This window comes from Glycine max, chromosome 2 (genome assembly GCF_000004515.6).
Source record: "Glycine max cultivar Williams 82 chromosome 2, Glycine_max_v4.0, whole genome shotgun sequence".
NCBI classification, from domain to species: domain Eukaryota; kingdom Viridiplantae; phylum Streptophyta; class Magnoliopsida; order Fabales; family Fabaceae; genus Glycine; species Glycine max.
This window is the reverse complement of record NC_016089.4, coordinates 516,825-539,196: the sequence shown is the minus strand read 5'-3', so window position 1 is coordinate 539,196 and position 22,372 is coordinate 516,825. Positions and strand designations below refer to the sequence as shown.

Below are 22,372 nucleotides of genomic sequence, written 5' to 3'. Positions count from 1 at the left end.
TCACTCTCTATACCATTTGAATTTCCACTCCAACATCCATATATTTCCATACTTTATAACACTAAGATCCTAAAGCTTCCTTATCAACCAATAGCCTCCATTTGAAAAGTTCCAAGTCGTTGACTCCTAGCCCTCCTTTAATTTTTTTGCCTTCTCCCAATTTATACAAGCCATTTTCCCCAGCCCTTACCATTTTCCCGTACGAATTGTTTGCTTTTGGATATTTTTTGAGAATGTATAAGTTTGAAGCTTTAAAAAGAGAAAAAAAGTACACTAGAAGACAAGAGAGAACATATTAAAGGATAATGATAAGATCTGTCACTTTTCTAATGATAAATCACTTTTGAGCAAGTAATATTCAGCATGGTACACATAAAAAAACTATAATTTTACTTTAGTTTAATTGTTAAATATTATTAGTGAATTTTTTTTATATTTTCAACAAATTAAAAATTATTGTTGATATAACTTTTAAGTTAATTATTAAAAGTTAATAAATACATATCACATATATGATGATTTTAATTGGATAACAATATAAAATTATTTTATAACATTAATGTATAATCTATTTTCTTATTTTAGTTTCTAAATTTTGAGTTCCAATTTTATATATAAGAAGTTTGATAAAAAAAAAGGATGAAATACATTTTGGTCCCTTTAAAATGACTAAAATTCAGTTTTAGTTCGTTCAAATCTTTTTTGTCCGTTTTAAATTTCTCTAATTTTGAAATGTAAGTTTTTTGTTTAAAAAATTATTTAAACCATTTTTTTACTCATATATAAACTGTTATCTAAAAAAATTTAAGACCAAAAGTTACACACTTCAAATTTGGAGAGATAAAAAACGTACATTGTTACTACAAAGATCATTGTTGGCCCCCTCATTTGGAGGAGATTGTTGGCCCCTTCCAAAGTAGTTTCATACCTGGAAGAAGAACCTCAGACAACACGATCATTCTCCAAGAGGTGGTCCATTCAATGAGGAAATCCAAGAGAAGGAAGGGTGATGTTGTCTACAAGATTGACTTTGAAAAAGCCTACGATTATATATCAGTTGGAGGCATCTGGAATCTTGTCTATTACGATTAATCTGATTATGCATTGTGTCTCATCTTCCTCCTTGTCCTTGTTGTTGTGGAATGGTGAGAAGTTGCCCTCATTTCTTCCTTCGAGAGGCTATCTCCTTACTTTTTTGGCATATGGATGGAAAAGCTTTCTTTGGCTATCAATAAGAAAGTGTCTGCTACTCGGCTTCTTATTTCAATGGCTTCTAACGATCCAACTATCGCTCATCTTCTTTTTTTTTTTGGATGATTTCCCCATCTTCATGAAGGCAAAATCATTCCAAGCTAGACTGTTTTCCAGTATCTTAGACTCTTTTGCCAAGACTCGATTCTGAAGGTGAATGATAAAAAATCTAGGGCATTTTACTCATCTAGGGTCCCTTCCCAAAAACATCTGAAGAATGTGAAGGTCACGAACATCAAGATCACCCTAGTTTTTGATAGATACCTTGGCTTTCGCATGTTGCATAAACAAACTTCTGTGGCTGATTTTAACTTTATCCTGGATAATCCGAGGACAAATTTGACCTCTTAGAAGCATCGATTGTTGAATAAAGCAGGTAGGCTTATTGTGGCCAATTCTTCAGTCTTAGCCTTATTCTGTCATATTAATTGTATGCAGTTGACTTGGTCTCTTGATCGAGTATCTTTGTAAGAGCACTGACAAGACATCTCAGGGTTTCCTTTGTAAAGGGCATAAAGATAAAGGCCTCCATTTTGTGGCTTAGAACAAAGTCACTGGACCAAAAAATTTGGTGGCTTGGGTCTTAGAAAGGCTAGGGATACAGATACTTCTCTTATAGGCAAATCAGTTTGGGACATGGTGAATCAGCCGAATAAGCTCTGGGTTGAAGTTGTCAGGAACAAGTATTGCAAAAACAACCCTTTCTTGCATTTGGAGAAAAAGAAAGGTTCGCCTTTTTGAGCTGCTTTATGCAAAACGAAGAAGATTTTGAAGGAGGGTTTCACCTGGCTCCAAGAGGGGCCTTTATGTGGCAAAGTTGACTTTGTAAATATTCAAGACACAAACCTCAAAATCAGGGATGTGTTTCGGGATAATTCTTGGCAGCTTCAACACTTGGCCTCTTTTATTCCCAAAAATATTATGCATGTTGTACAAAGAATCACCTGGGTTCTGAATGATCATGTCCATGATATGGTTATTTGGAAGGGTAATCTAAATGGGAGCTATACTGCTAAATCGAGTTACCCATGGCTGCTCAAGAATAGGTTTGGAGATCAACTAACCTATGTCTGGAATTGGATTTGGAGACTAAAGGCCTCGAAGAAGATTAAGTTCCTCTATTGGTTGCTTCCTCACAACTCAGTTCTCATTCTCCAACAACTCTACCACAGAGGTATTGCCCAATCTGGTAATTGCTTATGTTGTCTTCGGCAAGAGGATACTTTCCTCCACTATTTCAGGGATTGTGAGTCACCTAAGCACCTTTGGTCGAGGCTTGGTTTTCTTCTTGACAACCTTCAGCTTCAAAAGGACCCATTGATTTGGTTGAAGGAGGAAGCTATGGGCTCGAGGCAAGCTCATTTCCTAACAGACATTTGGAGCATTTGACGATCAATTCAAGGAACTCATTTTTCTTTGATCATAAGCATACTACCATTCACCTTGCTGAGGTGATTATTGTGTGCTTCCATTTTGATATGGAGCAAGAGCCAAGGCAAACACTGGTAGATGGCAATAGACCAGGCCAATGTGGTCAAGCTGGATTTGGAGATAAAGATTGGATTTCAAGGTTCAATGGGAGTTTGGGAGATGCATAAACAACAATTCACAAAGGCTTGCGTCAACTACCCCAAGTCACCTGCTACTCGGATTTCTTACAAGCTGTGACCTTGATCCATACCAACAATATTAATGTTACTCATCACTATACTACCCTAATTTTCAACATCAGGGGCATGCTTAGTCACCAATGGTGTGCATGTATTGCCCACACCCTCTGGGAAGGAAATCAATGTGAGGATTTCTTTGCAATAAAAGGGGATGAGAAGGATGTTGTTATTGCCATTTATGTCTTCCCCCCATCAACGATCAACTTGCTTCTCCTTGCTGATGCTGTTGAGATAGATTTTACTAGGCCTTAGTTTTTGCTTTTTGTTTTTATCCTGTATAAAATTTGAAATATTATATTTATTAAACTTACTTTATGTTTTTTCTCTCATCTGATTTTATAATTTAAAAAAAAAAAACTTAACCAATAAGAGAGAAAATGATTGAATAGGTGTGTTAGAGAATGTATTTCTAGCACTTCTCTCATTTAATATTTCATATATAACATAACATTATATAACTAATAAAGTATAATTTTTTTTAAAATATATACAATATCAAAAATAAATTTATACAACCTGATAATTATGTAAAAAAAAAACTTGACAATTACATTTATACATCTTAAGTCAAATAGTTAATTCAGTTAAAAAGAAAGTAAAAAAATTAATAAAAAATATTTTTAATTAAATATTTTTTATAAATAGATATAAGTTATGTGATAATTTTATAAATATGAAATAAAAATAAAAATATAAGTGCTATGATCAATTTGTATGTATATATATCATATTCATTTCCTTCAAAAATATTAAATAGTATTATTTAATTCAATTATTAATTCAAATAAATATTATTTTATTATGTAAATAGATTCTTTGTTATTCATTCTATTAGTGTTATATTTAATTATTATTCTATTAAATATAAATAATTCTATTTTTAAATTTTTTAATTTTAATGACAAAATTTTATTCTTAATCAATTATTTCATTCCTCTTTTAACATTTTTAATAATGATTCTAATATTGTTTAACAATGTACTAGGCAAAGTTATCGATTAGTTTATTTTATTTCTTTTTAGTAAACAAATTTTTTCTTAAACAATATGTATTAAGTTATATTTGCATTGCAAAGCAAGGATAAACTCATGTTTAAAAAGGAAACATTAATAGATAAAAATTTGTTCCAATGCTACAAAACATCTACAGTTTCAATAATAACATTGATCCATTTTGAATGAGTTTTTAGTTCAAATTAATTTTTATTTTATTTATTCAATTAAAATAAGATTTTTATATGTTAAATTAACTTTTTATATTAATGTTCAAATTTCTTTAATTAACAATAGATAAATTTATTATAGAAAATATATTAAATATAAAATAAAATTCATGGAGATAATTTTTTATGAAATAAGAAATTTTATAAAAACCCAAAATTGATGCATGTATATAAAAATGTAATATATATCAGAGAAAATTTTGTTGTTTTTATAACATTTAGCACTTTATTGTATATTAATATTGTTGAGTATTATGTGTGTCTATATATATACTAATATATATTTTTATTAATTAAAATATAACAGAAAAATCCATTAAAAATTTATGATATATAAAAGAATTATAAATTATAAAATTAATATCGTGCAGTACACGAGTTAATTTAAAAAGTGCCATAACATTTTTTTTTTAATTGGTTGATAAAATAAAATGTAAAAGGCATCCGATAAAATAAAAATAAATCTTGCAGTGTTAATGATTTGGTTGTTGTTCATGGTGTTAAGTGATAACAGAAGGGAGAAGCAAAACCTAGAAATCGCGCTCGTTGGTTTTGACTTGGAGTGAGTGGGTGAAACCGAAACCCTAACTAATATTGAAGAAGAAGATGAGCATTCGAAGGTTGAGTGGCGAAGAATCGCAAACACTTTACTCTCTCCTCAGAGCAGAGCAGCGTCCACTCCATGAGATCCTCTCCCAATTCAACTCCGCAATCCCTTCCTCTCGCCATTTCACTCTCTCTTCCTATCTCCTCATCCTATTGCAGGTTCGTAACATTTTTTTCTTTTTAGGGTTTTTCATTCCCCACTCGCAATTCAACTTCTAGGTTTTTCTATCACAAATCTTGTACCTTAGATACTGATTCTAGCATGCCATTTTTTTTAGGGATTCTCCATTTAAATTCTAGGATAATTAGGTGGAAATGATGTTGATTTTAAATAATGGGTTGGATTTTCATTTTTTTTGGGATGGGTTTGTGATTTTTAGTTTTTAAAATTTAGATACAGATTTTTAGTGTGTTTTATTTTATTTATTTTTTGTTATCCTGTTATTATTTGATTGGAAATAATGTTGGATGTTATCTGTTTGGAATCTTTTTGTGGGCAGGACAATAAGGTGCTCAGCACCACTGAGCGGTTAATAGCTTTTGCTCTGCTAGTTGAGGCTTATTCATCCCAGAAACCGGCTTCAAATCCCTTCATAAGCTTTATTGTAAATGTAAACACTTATTATTGTCGTTTTACTTGTTGGAACTTTTTTGTATGGTTATTTGATTTGTCTAATTCTTTGAAGTTAGAACCGGTTTTTGAAGGCTAGAGGAGGATGTGATTCCTTAACAAAATCACAATGAATAAGAACGACAAGCAGGCACCTTAGAATAAGGTTTTATCATTGAAACTAGTTAAACTATTGTCAATAATATATTAGAGAGTAAATGACTCAACAGAATGGAAAAACTGCTCATTAAAAATGGATCTGTACTGCAGTGCATTTATGTCCCCCTACATGCTCCAGATGTTGATGAATAAAAAGTGTGACTAAAATATTATACAAATATGGAAAGCTAACATTCTTTCTGTAGAGTAATTTTCCACTGTGTTTCTCAAATCTGAAATTCTGACAAAATAGAACTAACTATATTTTATCTGAATTAGAAATGAGTTATTTATGAACATCAGTCTAAGAAAAAGTGAAAATAACTAATTCATTCACAATAATGAGTTTGTGCAAGTTGAATTTGAATCAAGTTTACCATAAGAGATGGTGAGTTTATTGTGAATTAGCACAACTTGGTCACTATGGGGCAGAAAGTTTATGTTTAAATGGTACAACAGGAGGAGAATTGAGAGAAATCTGAGAAAAAATTATAATTGATATATGTGTTTAGAGGTACAACTGATTGCTATTTCTAGGTTACTGCAGTTGGCTATTTACGACAGAAAATAACTGACTAACTAACTAACAGAATACAGTATGCTATGCAGTAGTATACTCCAACAGTTAATGGTTTAAACTAGCGAGTTGACTACCGTGTGAGTAAGAAAAGTTGATGAGTGGAAGATACTCCAATTAGAGGGGAGCGGAATAGCTAAGAAAACATTAGGATAAACCATTAAAAAAATTCCTGCACAAATGGTATTATTAAAATCTGGATATTGACTGAGTTAGTAGTTGTGGGTTTCTCTTTAGCCAATTCCCTTTTGGAACTCTTAATGGAAATCTTAGCTGAAACAACCATGAAAGGTTTATGATAAGCAATTGATATTGCATCATTTTTCATCTCTATATGAATTAAGTAATAAGTAGGATTGTGCTTTTTCTCTCTACATTTAATGTTATTGTGTTATATGCCTGTTGAGATAAGGATAATTTCTTGGCTACAGGCTTCCTGTAATGAAGGGTCAGAAAAAGTTGAGAGGGCATTTATTCTACAGCTACTAGGTCTCAATAGCTCCAACAGTGGGAAAGAGGTTATATTCTGTTTCATTGTCTAACGCTATTCATAAATGTTATCTTTTTATTTCTTCTCCATAATGATGTTTTTTTATAGTTCAACATACTATTTTATACAGTTAAACATCATTTCTTGTTAGCTATTATTTGCTACAATTTCTTTGAACATAGTCGGGGAAGAGGTTATTTATAGGTATTGTTATTAGGCATTTGCAAGTTTTGACATGTAATACTGTTATTGATACTCTGTAACAACCACTCTTAGTCAAGTGTGGAATTAGCAGAGCAAGATTATAAAGAAATTTTAATCAGAAGTTGTATGATATTGGAAATCATTTTCTTAAGCGAGTCTATTTGACTGGTTGCTGGTTCATTTTGTAATTATAAGTGAATGCTAATTTTGATTGTTCTAATCTTTTTTCCTTTCAGCTTGTTTCTTTTGACTCTCATTTTGTCTGTTGGAGTTCTAATCCTCCTTCCATGTTGCCTTTGCCTTCTTCTCTCCTAAAAAAATCCTTGATAAAAATCTATCCACTTTTTGGCCATTAAGTTTGTTTTAGATTGAAAATTTTGTGAATGGAATGTTGTTTGTTGGTTAAACATATTTCTAACTTATTTTCAGTTTACGATTCTGTCACTTGTTTCACCTTCAACATGCATCTAATGTTTTCTGTTGATCTTCCTTACTCTATCTCTTTCATTAGGTGTTTATTTTTAGTGGTTTGTAATTTCTGAGGTGTTTTCTTTTCCTGGAGGATTGCAGTTTCTTAAACAGTCTGCATCAGATTATGTGAAAGGATTTGATCAGTCATTACATGTAAGTTACTTATAGATATTCAAAGTCCTTACCCATAACATATCCAATATTGTCCTTCCATAATATCTAACTTTTCTAAGATGTATCACTGCTTTTTCAAATGTCTCAGGATAGTCCTTCTTTTGGTTTAGGATTTCTATACTTATTTTTCCTCTCTGATTCCAGGAGTTCCCTCCACTAGATCAATTGAAGCAGCAGTTTTCTGATAAAGTTCATCTAGAACTATACCATTGCTTATTTAAAGATGGCTCTGTAAAAAATGTAGTCCCCGACCCAGATGTTCCCCCAAGTTGTGATGCAGATTCTGTAGAGTATGGCCCCATGCAGTGGATTGATTAATTTATATAGCTTTTTATTAAATTTTACTGCTTTTCTTGTCCCTTCAATGGTTTCTTATAGCTAATTTCGAGTAGCAATTCAAAGTTCATACGCTCTAAATTATTATAACGACCGATTTATAGGTTTGATTTGCGACCTGGAACAAAACCTAAACATGGTGCCGGAGATAAAGATGAGGCACTAGTTGGGTTGTTGTCAAATCTTTCATTGGAAGGATTAAGTCCTCACTGGATCAGACCCCTTCCACCAAGGCTGCCGATAATTGATGGGGAGGTACTGCATATTTGTATCTGCAATATTTGATTCTTGAGTTTTAATTATTCAAGCTATTTATACTGGGAATTCATTTTCAGCTAGTTTGGCTCAATCCTGATGACAATCATGAACTTATGTGGGACTATGGTATGTGTGTTGATACCAGCAGAGGGGCTGCAGTAAGGGACTTAATTGCGAAAGCTCTGAAGGGAGCCCTTGCACCTGCACAGCAAGAGGTGATTATTGTTATTATTTGATTTGATAGAAGATGAAAACATTGTAGGAGCATCTCTGTTAAGGATAAATGGATAACCCCATGAAAAGACCATGTGCTTTACACTGAACAATATAGGGACAGATGAAGTAATTCTGAACTAGCACCTCACTGTAACAAATCAAGGAAAAAATCCTTGTTGCTTGTATGCCATCCAAACCTGCAAGTTTTTATGTAGAAACTAGATTACATTGATGGGTTTCCTGATTGATTTGTTATGCAAAAAGATTTCCTTCTCTTAATTTTAAGGAAAGCTGAGTAAACTACTGGAAGACTCTTTTTTCTCCAATAGCATATATATATATAGTTGTTACAGATTGTATCACATTGCAGTGTCAAATGTGTATCTGTACCTTAGTTCTTATTTTGTCAAACGTTTAATGAAGATTACGATCTTGATTTCCTTGTAATCCAGCAAGTCCTGGTGGAGTTTGCAAATGATCCAAAACTTGTATATCACTGTGGACTGACACCAAGAAAGTTGCCAGTAAGTGTTTTTGTAATCTTTTTGATGAATCAATGACCGAGTTAGGTCTTGATGTTTATTCTCATTTTTTTTTATCAGGACCTGGTGGAAAACAATCCCCTTATTGCAGTTGACGTTCTCACTAAGTTGATAAATTCTCCAGAAATAGCAGAGTATGCATTCTTCCTCTATTATATTATCTGTGCTCTAGTACATACATTACCCTATCGCTATTATTTTCTTTATTTCTATTTGCTTATTTATGGATACAGATACTTTACAGTACTTGTCAATATGGACATGAGTCTACATTCAATGGAAGTTGTGAACAGGCTGACAACAGCTGTTGAACTACCATCTCAATTCATTCACATGTACATAACTAATTGTATAGCATCTTGTGTGGGCATCAAGGTAAGCCTTTATTTTCTGCAAAACAAACATGTTTTTCACAAAAGATTGTGCTTCTGTGTTAATATTTACTGGTATTCTGTTTCATCTATTGTAGATTGTGTAGGGATTTTGGATTGGGTTTCTTTATGATATTTCATTCACTTATGGGAATGGCATGGTAAAAATAAAGACAATAGGATTATGGGAGAATTTGGACTGACAGGATAGAAAAATAACTGACCTCTAGCGATGGTGTTAGGTCTGAAATTTGCCAGAAATGAAATCGCAATCTTTTTGTTGTCTTGTGGTATCATAGAAGTGCTGGAGATAGTAAAGGTTGTCGACCAAGACTCTACATAAACTCGTGAAGCTTCCATAGACTCAACTTGTAAAATTGTAAGAGTTAGCCTAATATAAAAAATAATATTAAAGAACCTATTAATGACATGCATAACATAATACTCTTAAGCTCAACAATAATTCAAAATTTCAACTTCATAATAAAGCAAAGTAGCAAACCTCAATAATAAAGTGTTATAGTAATTAGTACATTAGTTCTAAATAAGATCAAACTACATAAATAACCAATAAATTCATAAAAATAGAATTTACTAAAATGAAAACATTTTAAATTTATGCCCTGGTAAAACACTGTCACTATGGGTTCAATTGGGGGGGGGGGGGGGGGAATTGCATTTGATTTCAAACTTGATGACTCACTTTTTGACTCGAGTTTATGCAAGTTTACATGGGTTTAATGAGTTTACCTAAGTTTATCTGGAAAAAAGTTTGACAATGAGATAACTTGTTTTGTCTACCTTAAATTTTAAGAGTTTAAGGTTTATCCACATGAACGTATCCACTACTCATGCCAACCAGTTGACTACTAAAATTTTAAACTGGACAGAAATGTATCCACATGAATGCACGATGCATGCATGCAAATACATTTGTTATAGGATAACTGCCCTTATCTAACCACCTGCATATGTATGCTAAAGTACCTTATTATTTCCACATGTTCAAAAGTCATTGGCAATGAACTTTTATGTAAAATTTGCATAACAACCATTGATACAATTTTTTAGCTGGATTTTATATTCATGTCATTCAGATACTAAATGATTACAATAGTGGTCCAATTTAGTAACCATTTCTCTCCTTGCATTTCATAAGATGACTATGCTATTGCTTCCCCCCCTCCCCCCATAATTAACATCTCTGCTTTCTACTTTTTTTCTCAGGATAAATACATGCAGAACAGGCTTGTGAGACTTGTCTGTGTTTTTCTGCAAAGCCTCATTCGGAACAATATTATTAATGGTGAGTTTACCCAGTTGGACATTATTGAATTGTAACATTATTGTCTTTAAAAATTGTAGGTCTCTAGTAAAGGAAAGAAAGGAAGATAAATTGTTTGTTAATAACTAGTTTTACTCTGGATTAGTTATACAATTGGTGATAAGCGGAAGGTGTAGAAATAGCATACTTGAACAGGTTCAGAATTTGTTTAAACTGTTGTAGATAATATTTTAAATGACAAGTTCTTTGTTGAAGGCACACAAGTGAATACCTTTATTAAGCTCCTGAACTTTTTAGCTAGTACAAAATTAATTGGGAAATAAATCTCTAATGGGGTTTTATTGGGGCTACCTGTTTATTGTACTCAAAATTTCAGTTACATAGTACATACGGCTAACCAACAAGGCCATCATTTTGATGATCATTTTGTTGGATCATCACTTGTAACCACAACATCCATGTTCCTGCCACCCTGCAATTTGAATTTAACTATGCTTTGGGGCCTGTGCCAATATAGAATGAGAAGAAGAACCTTGGCTTTGTCCAAGGATCTCCAAAAGTTTCTTTTGGCACTAATAGAGGTTCTAAAAGGATTTCTGCTCAATTTGTGGTTTTTTGGTGTGTTTGGTTGGAAAGACACACTAGTATTTTCTCTGCTCGACTTTGACCTTTGGAGTTTATTCAGGATTGACTAGTGCACTTAGATTCTGTGACTAAAGGACTTTTTAGGGGGCTGTCTTTGTATTTCTTCTGAGATTGTCATGCAGTGTTACATGTTTAGTTTTTGTCTTTTTTTTTGCTGATGTATTTTGTGGATATCTTTTTTTTTGCTGATGTTTTTTGTGGATATCTTATCACTTGTATTTGAATCTCCTTAAAAAAAAAAAACAGTATTGAGAGTTGATTTTGCCTGGTTTCTGCGGGTTTCCTATTTGTTGTTTGCTATTGAGAGTTGAATGTAATTTTGTATATTTACTGGCACACAAGAAGAAAGTGAAAATGGCTACATGTCACTGATTTTAGTGATGATCCCAACTTGCAGTTAAAGATCTCTTCATTGAAGTTCAAGCGTTTTGCATCGAGTTTTCACGTATTAGAGAGGCAGCTGCGTTATTTAGGCTGCTCAAGTCATTGGAATGATTGTTGTTTTAGTCTGTCAATTTTCTCCTCTTTGCTGTCCTATTTCAAGACTTTCTGTAGATATGTATCTACCTAGAGCTAGGTAGCGTTATGTACTCATTTTCTAATTGTGGACAATAAATCAAGATTATAGCATGTCATTTGCATTTAATTGTAACGGGTTATATTATGAAATGTTCAAAGATGTGAGAATAGAGAATTTAGAATGTAATTGAATTTTAACACTATACTATACCCCCTACCTCATGTGGTTGACCTTGTGTAACCTTTGCCTTTTACCATTCTAGTTAAGTAAAATAAGTAAATAACATCTTCAAATACAAATTAATATATTTATCTTTTTACTGAAGGGGCTAGGACCTAAGAATCTACAATAGACCTTGGGTAAGTTACCCATACACATTCATAAGCATAACCCACAAGATGTTGGAATATGAAGTGTGTAAACCCACAGCCACACGTAACTTGTGAGTGTTACTACTTGCAAGCTAAAAAATCTGCAATAATATTTCGTTCACTGTAGGAGTGATTGAAACGAAGCTACCAATACCACAAGATTTATGATCTAATCTGAAGCACATCAGATTCATATCCAGAATTTTAGGCTACCAAACTCATTCAATTGGAGCAAAAATAGAAAATTTGAGTAATTAATGTGATGTTGAACAAAGAAGAAATTACTACGAGATTAGGTGGAGCATCACAGTCGACAAATCACAATAAACAACTCAATATTTTGCCGATTAGGTAATCGAATCCTGACATGTTCTATGTATTATTGTATACATTAAAGTCAGTTGGTGTCATGATTATTCAATTTTGACAAAAAAAAAAAAAAAACTTGTAGTATGAACAGAAGCGATGTTTCCTATACATTGATATTGATAAGCCATTTTTTTCCTGATAAGTATCAAATAGAAAAAGTTTGTTAATTAGATACATAGTTGTGCACCAGTGGACCTCTGCCATGAGGGCCCAATGGATGGAGGTGAAATTGTACATTGAAGAGAAGCATAGATAAAAAGTAAGAAAAGATATGATTTTAATAATAATGTGATAAAAAATTATTTTAAAGTAAGCATAAATTATTTAATAATTTATACATGGTGTTCACCATGTATTTGATTATTTTTCCATTGATTTTAATGGTTGTTGTTTTTCATGAAAACAAAAGGCCCATAACAAGATTGCTAAGACTTCTAGTGTATGAAGTGTATATTTACAGCACAAGTTATATTATTTCCAAGAGATATATGCACATAAGAAGATTGCTAAGACTTTTTGTATTTTACTTATAGAAATGTTTATATTAATTTCGTGCCCCTTAAACCCTACATCATGTTAGCTTCTTCTGTGTTTATACTGATAGCATCCCACATATGGGTAGTAAACGACCAAAAACAGAGTGCTTGTGAAGACTAAAGCCAAAAAACCAACAAAGCAAATTACACAGTTCTTCTGCCAAGTACCAAGGTTTGATACTGCTGAGCCATAAGAGTATCTCCACTGGTCACAGGCTGAGCACTTGTCCAACTTGACATTGTTTTCCAACGTACAAAATTTTCAAGACCAAGTTTTGTTGTATTTGGTACTAACATCTTTTGGCGATTGCCTCATAACTCGCATATGCGACTCTGCGATGGTACAACAAGCATTAGAAAATGCATCATGTTATAAGGCCATAGGTAGTGTTAATTGTATAGTAATTTCAAGTAGAATTCAATTCCTCTTAAGTGAATACTTTACTTTCTACCTCTTATTTATTATACTTAGTAAGAATGGAAAAAATAATCAATGATATATATTTGGAATTTGGATGCTTACTTTATTCAACAGAGTGCAGATCACACACTCTCACATTCCAGATTCTTCAGAATGAAGAGTTCTATTATCACTAGATGACACACTTGATTTGCATTGAGAATGTGAAGTGCTTTCTGATCCACGGCATATTCGTCGTTTAGATCCAATTTTGTGTGTATCCATAGTCAAATCTACAAAATTAGGAGTACTAGATGATGAGTTAACAGGTAAACTTGAACTTCTTACATTTTTCCCCTTATGCTGCACAATGTTCTTGGCAACTTCATAGTCACCACCAGATTGAGAACCACAACATATCTCATACTGTAATCTGCGTTCTGCAGCAATGGCAGCAGCTTGTACTAGACTAAGGGTCTTCATTAGAACACTATCACCACATAAAAGGCCTCATCATCTCTTTATATTCCTGTGCATGATTAACAACAACATGGATATATGAATGAAGGACAGTTGGACAAATAAGCAAAAGCAAGATGCATTATTAATTTTTACAACTTGCTAAGAAAAAAAAAAAAACCCATAATTTTCTTCTTAAAAATTCGCAGCTGTAATGAAGTATTTAGTAAAATCATAAGCATCAGTGAACCAACATTACCAAATCTTCAACCATTGTCCAGTTGGTGATAAGTTACTTGGAAAATAAAGTTCTATACTCCTTCTATTTCATTTCTTATTTATTTATTATTTTGTTGGTAATGTAACGTGTTATAATTTTTATTTGAATTTTATATTATATATAATTCAATGTGTTATATTTTAAATAAGTTGGCTTACTAGGTTTAAAAGACTTCTCATGTAGCCTTAAAGTGTAACTTCTTACTAAATATTTTGAAAAAAAAAAGTATATTCACTATTATTTTGTAAGTAAGTCTATTAATCTAACTTATTTAAGTCCAATATAGGCTACACTGTAGGTCCTAACAAATGGTTTAACTTATTTCCACACGTATATTCCATTTCATTTTATCTATACACTTAAGAGGATAACAAACAAATTAAGAAATGTAGTCATTGTTCTTATTTATGTTAGTTACTTTTAGTTTTCTTATTATTATTTTTTGCTGCGTTTTTAGTTTTCTTATATGACCACTATTATTTCTTTTGTTTATAATAAGTGTGTAAAGTATTTAAAAATTACGTAAAGATAAGATTTTAATTATTAAGATAACAACTAATATTATCTCAAACTTTTAAATAGACAGATCAATAAAAACAAATTTGCTTTTAGAAGTGGACATATAACTTGAGGAGTATTTTAATTTTTCAATAAAGAATAATAGTTTTAGTTCCAAGGCCAAAGAAGTTAACTTGATTTTTTTAAGACTTTTTATTAATAAAATCATTTAACATTTAATTATTATAAAATGTATTTATGAGCTAAAAGTGAAATATGCATTGAACTAAATTGTCATTTTCTTAGAAAACATTTTCCGTTAACATCTCTTCCAGTTTTTCCTCCTGGGCTCCATTTACATTAATACTTGTAGAGAAATTCTGGAACCTACGCAAGTTACATGAATACAAAATCAAACAAATATACAGTTTCGTGACACTTGGGAAGCACAAAAGCTACAAGACCCTCGATCATCACATTAATATACCCTGAAATAATTGTTTAACGAAAAAAAAGGACAAATCGTGAAATATATAATAACCAAAACTGTCATGTATTAAAACCCTGATGTGATGCCTTATTTTTATTTATATGAACACCAGTAAATTAATACAATAAAATGAGATGCTGCTAAGACCATCCAACACTTATCCTATTTGCAAATGGAGCTTTGCCACGAACATAATTAGCATGACCAGCCGAAGGGAATTTCCTTGTAGAATTGAGCTACCTGATAAACCCAATATATTAAATATCAAAAAGGATTTATCACGAGTACACGATATTATGATTAGGATTATACACTGTCACAACATGCCTACCACAAATATATATATATATATATATATATATATATATATATATATAGCTTCACAAGTTGGTTTCCGTCAATAAGTTAGAAAAACAGTCTCTAATTGCAATTTCGATAACAATAGGACAATATTTATACCAAAAGAAAGAAAGAATATAAAAGAAGTCTGATTTTTCAACTGTTTAAGTTATGTCTATTTAGATTTTAGAAGAGTAAAACATAGTTTTGGTTTCTCAAAATATTTCGAAATTTAACTTTAATCCCTAAAATTATTTAACACGTTTTTAATTTTCTTAAATTTATTAAAAATGATGTGATTTTAGCTCATCAGAAACTAAAAATATATGTTTTCTAATAAAATGTAGGGAATATAAACTTGTTAAATTTTTGTATATAGAAAACTAAAACTAAATTTCGAAATATTTTGAAGAAAAAAAACTAATTTTACCCTAGAAACAATAATATATATGCAAGGTCTCAATAAAGACCAACTTATACAACAACTAAAACTTCAGTTTGAAGTCAGAAAAAGGAAAAGAAAAAAAAAACTTCTGTTTGATGAACAAATATAAGAAAAAACCAAACCTTCATTCTTGCTGTTATCATTCAAAGTCGGTGGTGCAGAAGTAGATGAGTTTTTCACTGATATTCCAAGTTCAGAGCAACCCAAGCCAAGAGAACCTTAAACACACAAATTTCAAATCTCAATTGAGTTATCTTCAACAATTACTTTGGAGATACACTGTGAACATAGATCAAAACATTTTTTTATATATAATTTCCTTAAAACAAATGGTATGAACTATGAATGAGGTTTGCAATCTTACATTCTCTGAAGCAAGGGAAGGTAGTGACATTTAGGAGGTTGTCATAGCCTACATCACACTCACAACTATAGGAGAACTTGGATGTCTTGTTGCATGAGCCACCACCACAATCAATCCAGTGGCAAGCTACAACAATGCACTTACCAAATGTTATGATATGTCATAAAAATATCAAATTGAAATATGAGATGCCTATAGACTATAGTTATTATCTTTCAATTACCATCAAAAATCGACTCATTGGATTTTGTTGACTTTTCTTGAACAGGGGCAGGGGCTTTGGAGCAAGAGTAGTCCAATGTACCTACAGAGGATATATCATGCAAATCATTCAGAATATGATGAAACAATCAAATACTATTAAGAGAATATTGCCAATACTATACTTTCTGATACAATTTTGTAGACACACTTTTTTATTGGGTGAAATTCAAGTGGGTATTATTTCCCATTTTGGGAGTCTCATTTGTAAATTAGTAGGACTCAGATGAATTTAACCAATAAAAAAAGTATTAGAAATGATAGAAAATGTATTATTAACATTTGTCGATGAAAATCAAAATAATGTAATAATGTCTAGTGTTTATCTATTAGGTCCAAACTCAAATTCTAAAAATCTAAGATGATATCAGAGCATATCCAACATTAATCCAAAGGGTCACCCACCATTGTTATCCACATATCAAGTCCAAAAAGTGTTAGGCGTGAGGAGATGTATTAGGAAAAATTCAAGTCTCACATCAACTATAAATAAAGTTAAATTAGAATATATATATATAAGGGAGGGATAATCATCACTCTTTGAGTTAGTTTTTGGGATTGAATTAAACTTAAACTCAGATTCTAAAAATCCAAGATTATCCACATAAGACCACATCAGACAATTCCACTGAATAGGCAAAAATCATAGACTTTTTAACCACATGCGGCCAAACTAGACAGCAAGAAGAAAATGAAAAACATATCAATTTGTTTTTGAAAAACCAATCATGTGTTATTATTAGAGGTGATAAAATGGACCGATTAATTAACAAAATCAGAACCTGCCAATAAAATATAGGACATAAGCTTAAAATTTTGAGTCTATATTAAACGTGAGTTATTTTTAGTACTTTTTTATAGGCAAAAAAATGTCAGAATAAATTTGAACCCACCACCCCTCCACAGATCCACGAACAGATCCTCTATCCTTCATATACTTCACGTTCTAGTGCCAGCAAACTAATTACAGCTCCTTCAAAGGACTGATATATGAAGGAAATTGGTGAATAGTCTATTCTGACAGACATTTGATTTTAAGATGAAATCCCACACAAAGGATCCTGCACCTCTGATAGATACTGACCTGCTAGTTTTGTGCCAAACATGGGGTTGCTAACATACAAATTCACCAAATCCAATCCATATTTAGCCGAATAAACTTGTTAAAAATTCAAAAAACTAAACTTTCACTAAGTTTTAAAGGCTCAAATTAAATTTGATTCTTTGGGCTCAACCGACTATGACCCGCAACTCACATCAGTCGCATTAATCCGTTTTGCTACGTCTAGTAACTATGTTACTATTTTACTTTTTTTTTTATTAATTATGGTATTAGTATGAAATATTCACAGTCTGAAAAATAATTAATCCTCATCAGAAATCATAAACATACATAAATATTATTCTCTTAATATGATTTATTTCATACTCAATACTAATTACGGCTGAGACTGACATGAGGAGAGGGAGATCAATCACACAAAATAAAACACATCCAACACATTAAATATATTAATAATCTATCAAAACGCATGCCGTCTTATCACCCAAAATAAGCACACATAATATCTATCATTTTTTTTTATGTCATGAAAATAATCAATAACTACTAATTTTCAACAATTTTGTTTTCAACATATACTAATAAATATTCAATAAAAAAGTATCTTCCATATTATTTTATCAAAATAGAGTTTAACAACTACATATTAATAAAGAAAATAAAAACTGATTATATAACAACTAAAATTCAATAATTTAATGAAATATAATATTTTGATATAATTTCTTAAAAAATATAAAATTACTACTAATTTTATAATTTCAAAAGGTTAGAAGATAAAAATTTATTATATAATAACTAAATTTTGATAAAATATAATATTGAAATAAGATTTCTTAGAAAAAGACTATTGTCGATTTTATAATTTAAAAAAGATTTAATAGATAAAACCAATTGCATAATAATTTAAAATTTTAAAAATATAATCAGTTTCAAATCAGATTTTGTTACTTAATAAAAACAATCAAATCTATTTAAAATAAAATAAAAATTTAATATATTAATCTTTTAAATTGAAAAAAAAAAAAAACAGGGGGATCACCTCCTCCTTAGGTTGGTCTGTCCTTCTGCACCTAAGAATTTGAACTCTGAACTATTTAATTAAAAAAAATTACTACACTTGCATAGTCACTATTTTAGTATGGCACTGGATGGAAGTAAACATTTGTCATCAACAAATATATTTGCTGGTTAGAGGCAGTCAAGATTAAATCAAGAGAGAACAACACATATTTTGTTTTTTCTTTAGGTGACTAAGAGTGTTCATTTCTTACAATTGGGAACTATGCAAGGAAGAAACTTCAAACCCATCTTATCATTTGAAGGAGCTCTCTTCCAACCCGGGTGGCACTCGCATTCAAAGAAGAAAGTGCTGTTCTTGGAAGGTTTACATGTTCCTTTTCCACATTCCACTTCTTTGCATACATCATCTGAAACCATCTCACATGAAAACAAAACAAAACATCATCATGTCAAAGCAATTTAGTATTCCCAAGCTGTCAATTTTTTTTTTAGAAAAGACCCTTTTATGAAGGATTTGGATCAACAAGAAATGGTATAAAAATACACAATTTTTTTGCATGCAAGAACCATATCCACTATCTTGTTAATTAAAAGATCCATGCAAATCCTTAGATGACCACTCAAGAAATTAGAAGCCGGGAAATGAAAATAAACAAACATATAGAAAAGAGTATAGAAGAAATGGTTACAAACCAAAGATGGGAGAAAGCAGAGGAGAAAGGAGGTCAGAAGTAGCTGAAAGAGGTTGTAGAAGAAGAAATGCGACAATGGCTACGACACTTGCAAAGGCCATTTGAGAAAGTCAAAAGAGAATGAGAGGAAGGGCCTCACATAACATAAAAAGCTAACACTAGAAAAAGCAAACAAGGCTTAGATATTTGGGGTACTTGTATTTGAATTTGAATGACTCGTGGACAAGTGTGAAAATCAAGCATACAAATTAATAAATGGTGGAACATGGCTACGACCAAAAGGCAGTGCGTGGACATGTCGTTGGAAGTTGAGTCTTTGACTGGAGTATTGTTTCTATCAAATGTTGTTTTTCTGTATATGATATTTTTTCGAATTGGATTTCCATCGGTTTTTTTTTAAAAAAAAATTAATTTAATTATTTCTGCTTTGTTAATTCATGTGTTAATCGATTTTGTTTAAAATTTTAATCCGGTCTATTTTAAATTGATATGGATTGAATCGATTTTTACTTCTAATCTTACTTTTATTTTTTTAGAAAATATTAAATAAATGAAAATATATATAATAAATATAACAAAAATAAATAAAAGTATCAAGCATTGTTTTTATATGTCATTATATATATAACTAATAGTAATATGATTTTTTAAAAGATATACTATATCAAAAATAAATTTATTCAACTTGATAATTTTATATATGCATCTTAACTCAAACTAATTAATAAGAAAAAATATTTTTAATTAAATATATTTTATATAAATGGGTACAAGTTATGTGATCATTTTACAACTATATAAGAAATAAAAATATAAACGATATCATTAAATTACGAATAAAAATATATAATATATATAGTTCTGTTTGGATTGGAATTGGTAGGTTTTGAAAAGCAAATTTAAAATTCGATCTAATAAAAAAATTGATATTTTAAATATTTTATCCATTCGGTTTATTTTGTTTTTAATTTTTTGATTGATTTTTTTTTATTTTCATTGAATTGGATCAGTCCATGAACACTCTTGTTCAGAACTGATTTCTTGACAGGCATATTTTTTTAAGAAATATCTTTTCATCTACACTAACTTAATAATTACTAATATATCATTGATCTAAATAAAACTAAATTAAAATTTGTAATAGATTAAGTGTCATGAATTAAAAAATGTTGAAATGAGAGGCCGCATTAAATAATTATTAACAACAATATTTTATATTAATGTTATGTTCACAACAAGTAATTTCCAATTGTATGTTGCTTTAAAAGCACAATTATTTACTAATCATAAATTCATTAAAATATCAATGTTAATTTTTGCATAGAAACCGAAAGAATAATTGAGACAAATTATTTCTAATTTTATTTCTCTCCATCTTTCTTCTTCGTATCACATATCAATCTTATATTTACATTTCTCTTTTTCTCTTTAGATTTTAAATAGAACGTTGGGTGTCTCTCGAACGTTTTCATGAAATTACTTGATTTTTTAGTAGTCACTTTTTAATTCATGTATGTACACGTGTCGCAAATTGTGATGCTTTACGTAGTAAGGATAATAAAGATTTTGGGTCATGCAACCGGCCAATGTGAATATGAAATGAATAGTCAACCCCTTTTTTCTTTTCATTTTTATTTTGATTTATTCAGACACGTATGAGTCAGTTATTTATTTCTGATTTGATTTGCCAAAACCATGTGCTTAGGTGTTGTTCATCAACCAATCTAATCAAAACAAAAATGAAAATGGATCCAAAAACTGAAAATCAAATGAATCATAAATTGAAAAAATCAATTTTTTTATTGGATTGAATCTTATTTCAAATTTAATTTTGTAATTCAAACTAAAGTTATACTCCTTTTATTTCTGATTATAAGATTATTTTTTTCAAAAATTTATTTTTCTCTTTTTGTAAGAATTTTTTAAAATTTTTAGATGTATTAATTATTTTTTCCCATATATTATTACTTAATTATTTTTTCTTAAAATATTAATAAAAAACAATTAAGGAGATAAAGAGATAAAAAAATGATTTTGAAATGATAGTACAATTAAATGACATGTTTAATGTGATTAACTAAATTAATTATATTTTTTAAGAGACATAAATTAGTTAAAAAAATTATAATTAAAAACAAAGAGAGTGTATACATATATTTTTATTAATAAATTTATATTTTTACTCATGTTTACATTTTTATTTTTTTATATATTTATAAAATTATCACATATTCTTACCAAATTTGTCACAATCAAACGGTCTTCTATGAGCTCCTCATCCAATGGTGATAGAGTATACCTGCAGAGATATTTTGACACTCAGGTTAGCAATGCTCAGGTAAGAGTATATGTAATAAATAACTTACGATTTAATAAAAGATAAAGTTCTCTTACCTTAATTAGTTTCGCAAGGTTCTCTTAATACTAAGTAAATATTGGACCGTCCACTAAAAATGAAGGTTTATCAAGTCTGAGAAGTATATCCTATAACTTATATTTATTTGTGAAAAATATGTCTAATTAAAGATAATTTTTAGTAACTATTGGGTTAAAGTTACATTATTTGTGTAAATTTACTTTTAATAGTATATATTTAAAGAGTTATACTACTATTAGTTGTTTATTAACTTATAAAATATATATTTAATATCTTCAATTATTTTTTATGATGTTTATTATATATTATCATTTATTTAATATTTTTTCCAAAAGAAAAGCAAACATAAGTTTAAAACTAAAAATGGCTCTAATCTAAATCACTTTAAATTAAATTAGATTTAAATTTTTAATCAAATAAAATGAATAATTAATTAAAAAAACTAAAATGATTGAATTGAATAATTTTTCTCTTAAAAAATTGATTCAATTCAATCCGGTCGATGGGGTTAGTTTGGAATATCTTTAAATAGCTTCAATTTGCATCCTTATTGAATTAATGCCCATCACTTTACCTTTGATTTTCATGGGCTCTTATTAATGATGAGGGGAAAGAAAGAAAAAAAGCAAAATGGATGTGTCTATTTCACAAAAACATGATAGACATCCTTCATTCCCGCCTCATTAATGCCATTTTCTGGATCATTGGTCTGAGTGACACTATAATACACCTCAAGACTTCTTGAATATGGGTTCCACTCCTTGTACCCTTTTTATATATTTACTATGATAAAAAAAA

General features: G+C 30.3%; 2 protein-coding genes and 1 long non-coding RNA gene across 5 annotated transcripts; 1 reads left to right on the top strand and 2 right to left on the bottom strand.

Annotated features, from left to right (window-relative positions):
* The first annotated feature begins 4,608 nt into the window (after positions 1-4,608).
* Positions 4,609-11,717, top strand: LOC100779517 (CCR4-NOT transcription complex subunit 11). 3 transcript variants are annotated; one of them, XM_003520206.5, is made up of 12 exons: positions 4,609-4,908; positions 5,250-5,360; positions 6,527-6,613; positions 7,360-7,413; positions 7,579-7,724; positions 7,875-8,025; positions 8,106-8,243; positions 8,697-8,768; positions 8,847-8,920; positions 9,020-9,161; positions 10,385-10,463; positions 11,485-11,717. In XM_003520206.5, the coding sequence occupies exons 1-12, from the start codon at positions 4,750-4,752 to the stop codon at positions 11,580-11,582; spliced, it is 1,311 nt and encodes a 436-aa protein (XP_003520254.1). In that variant the 5' UTR covers positions 4,609-4,749; the 3' UTR covers positions 11,583-11,717. The 3 variants fall into 3 exon arrangements, 2 of the variants coding, with proteins under 2 accessions (XP_003520254.1, XP_040865980.1); XR_001383484.3 differs by lacking the exon at positions 11,485-11,717 and having other exon boundaries at positions 4,611-4,908; positions 9,031-9,161; XM_041010046.1 differs by having other exon boundaries at positions 4,611-4,908; positions 8,847-9,161.
* Positions 11,718-12,785: 1,068 nt separating this feature from the next.
* On the bottom strand, positions 12,786-14,122 carry LOC106797800 (uncharacterized). The gene is made up of 3 exons (XR_001386974.3): positions 14,002-14,122; positions 13,407-13,812; positions 12,786-13,216 (listed from the first exon to the last, which is right to left on the bottom strand). It is a non-coding gene; the product is annotated as an uncharacterized lncRNA (long non-coding RNA).
* A 679-nt stretch (positions 14,123-14,801) lies between these two features.
* Positions 14,802-19,421, bottom strand: LOC100802013 (uncharacterized). The gene is made up of 6 exons (XM_014764041.3): positions 19,199-19,421; positions 18,757-18,912; positions 16,382-16,462; positions 16,159-16,284; positions 15,917-16,012; positions 14,802-15,250 (listed from the first exon to the last, which is right to left on the bottom strand). Exons 1-6 carry the CDS (start codon positions 19,296-19,298, stop codon positions 15,168-15,170), a joined length of 642 nt encoding a protein of 213 aa, XP_014619527.1. The 5' UTR covers positions 19,299-19,421; the 3' UTR covers positions 14,802-15,167.
* Positions 19,422-22,372: the final 2,951 nt, after the last annotated feature.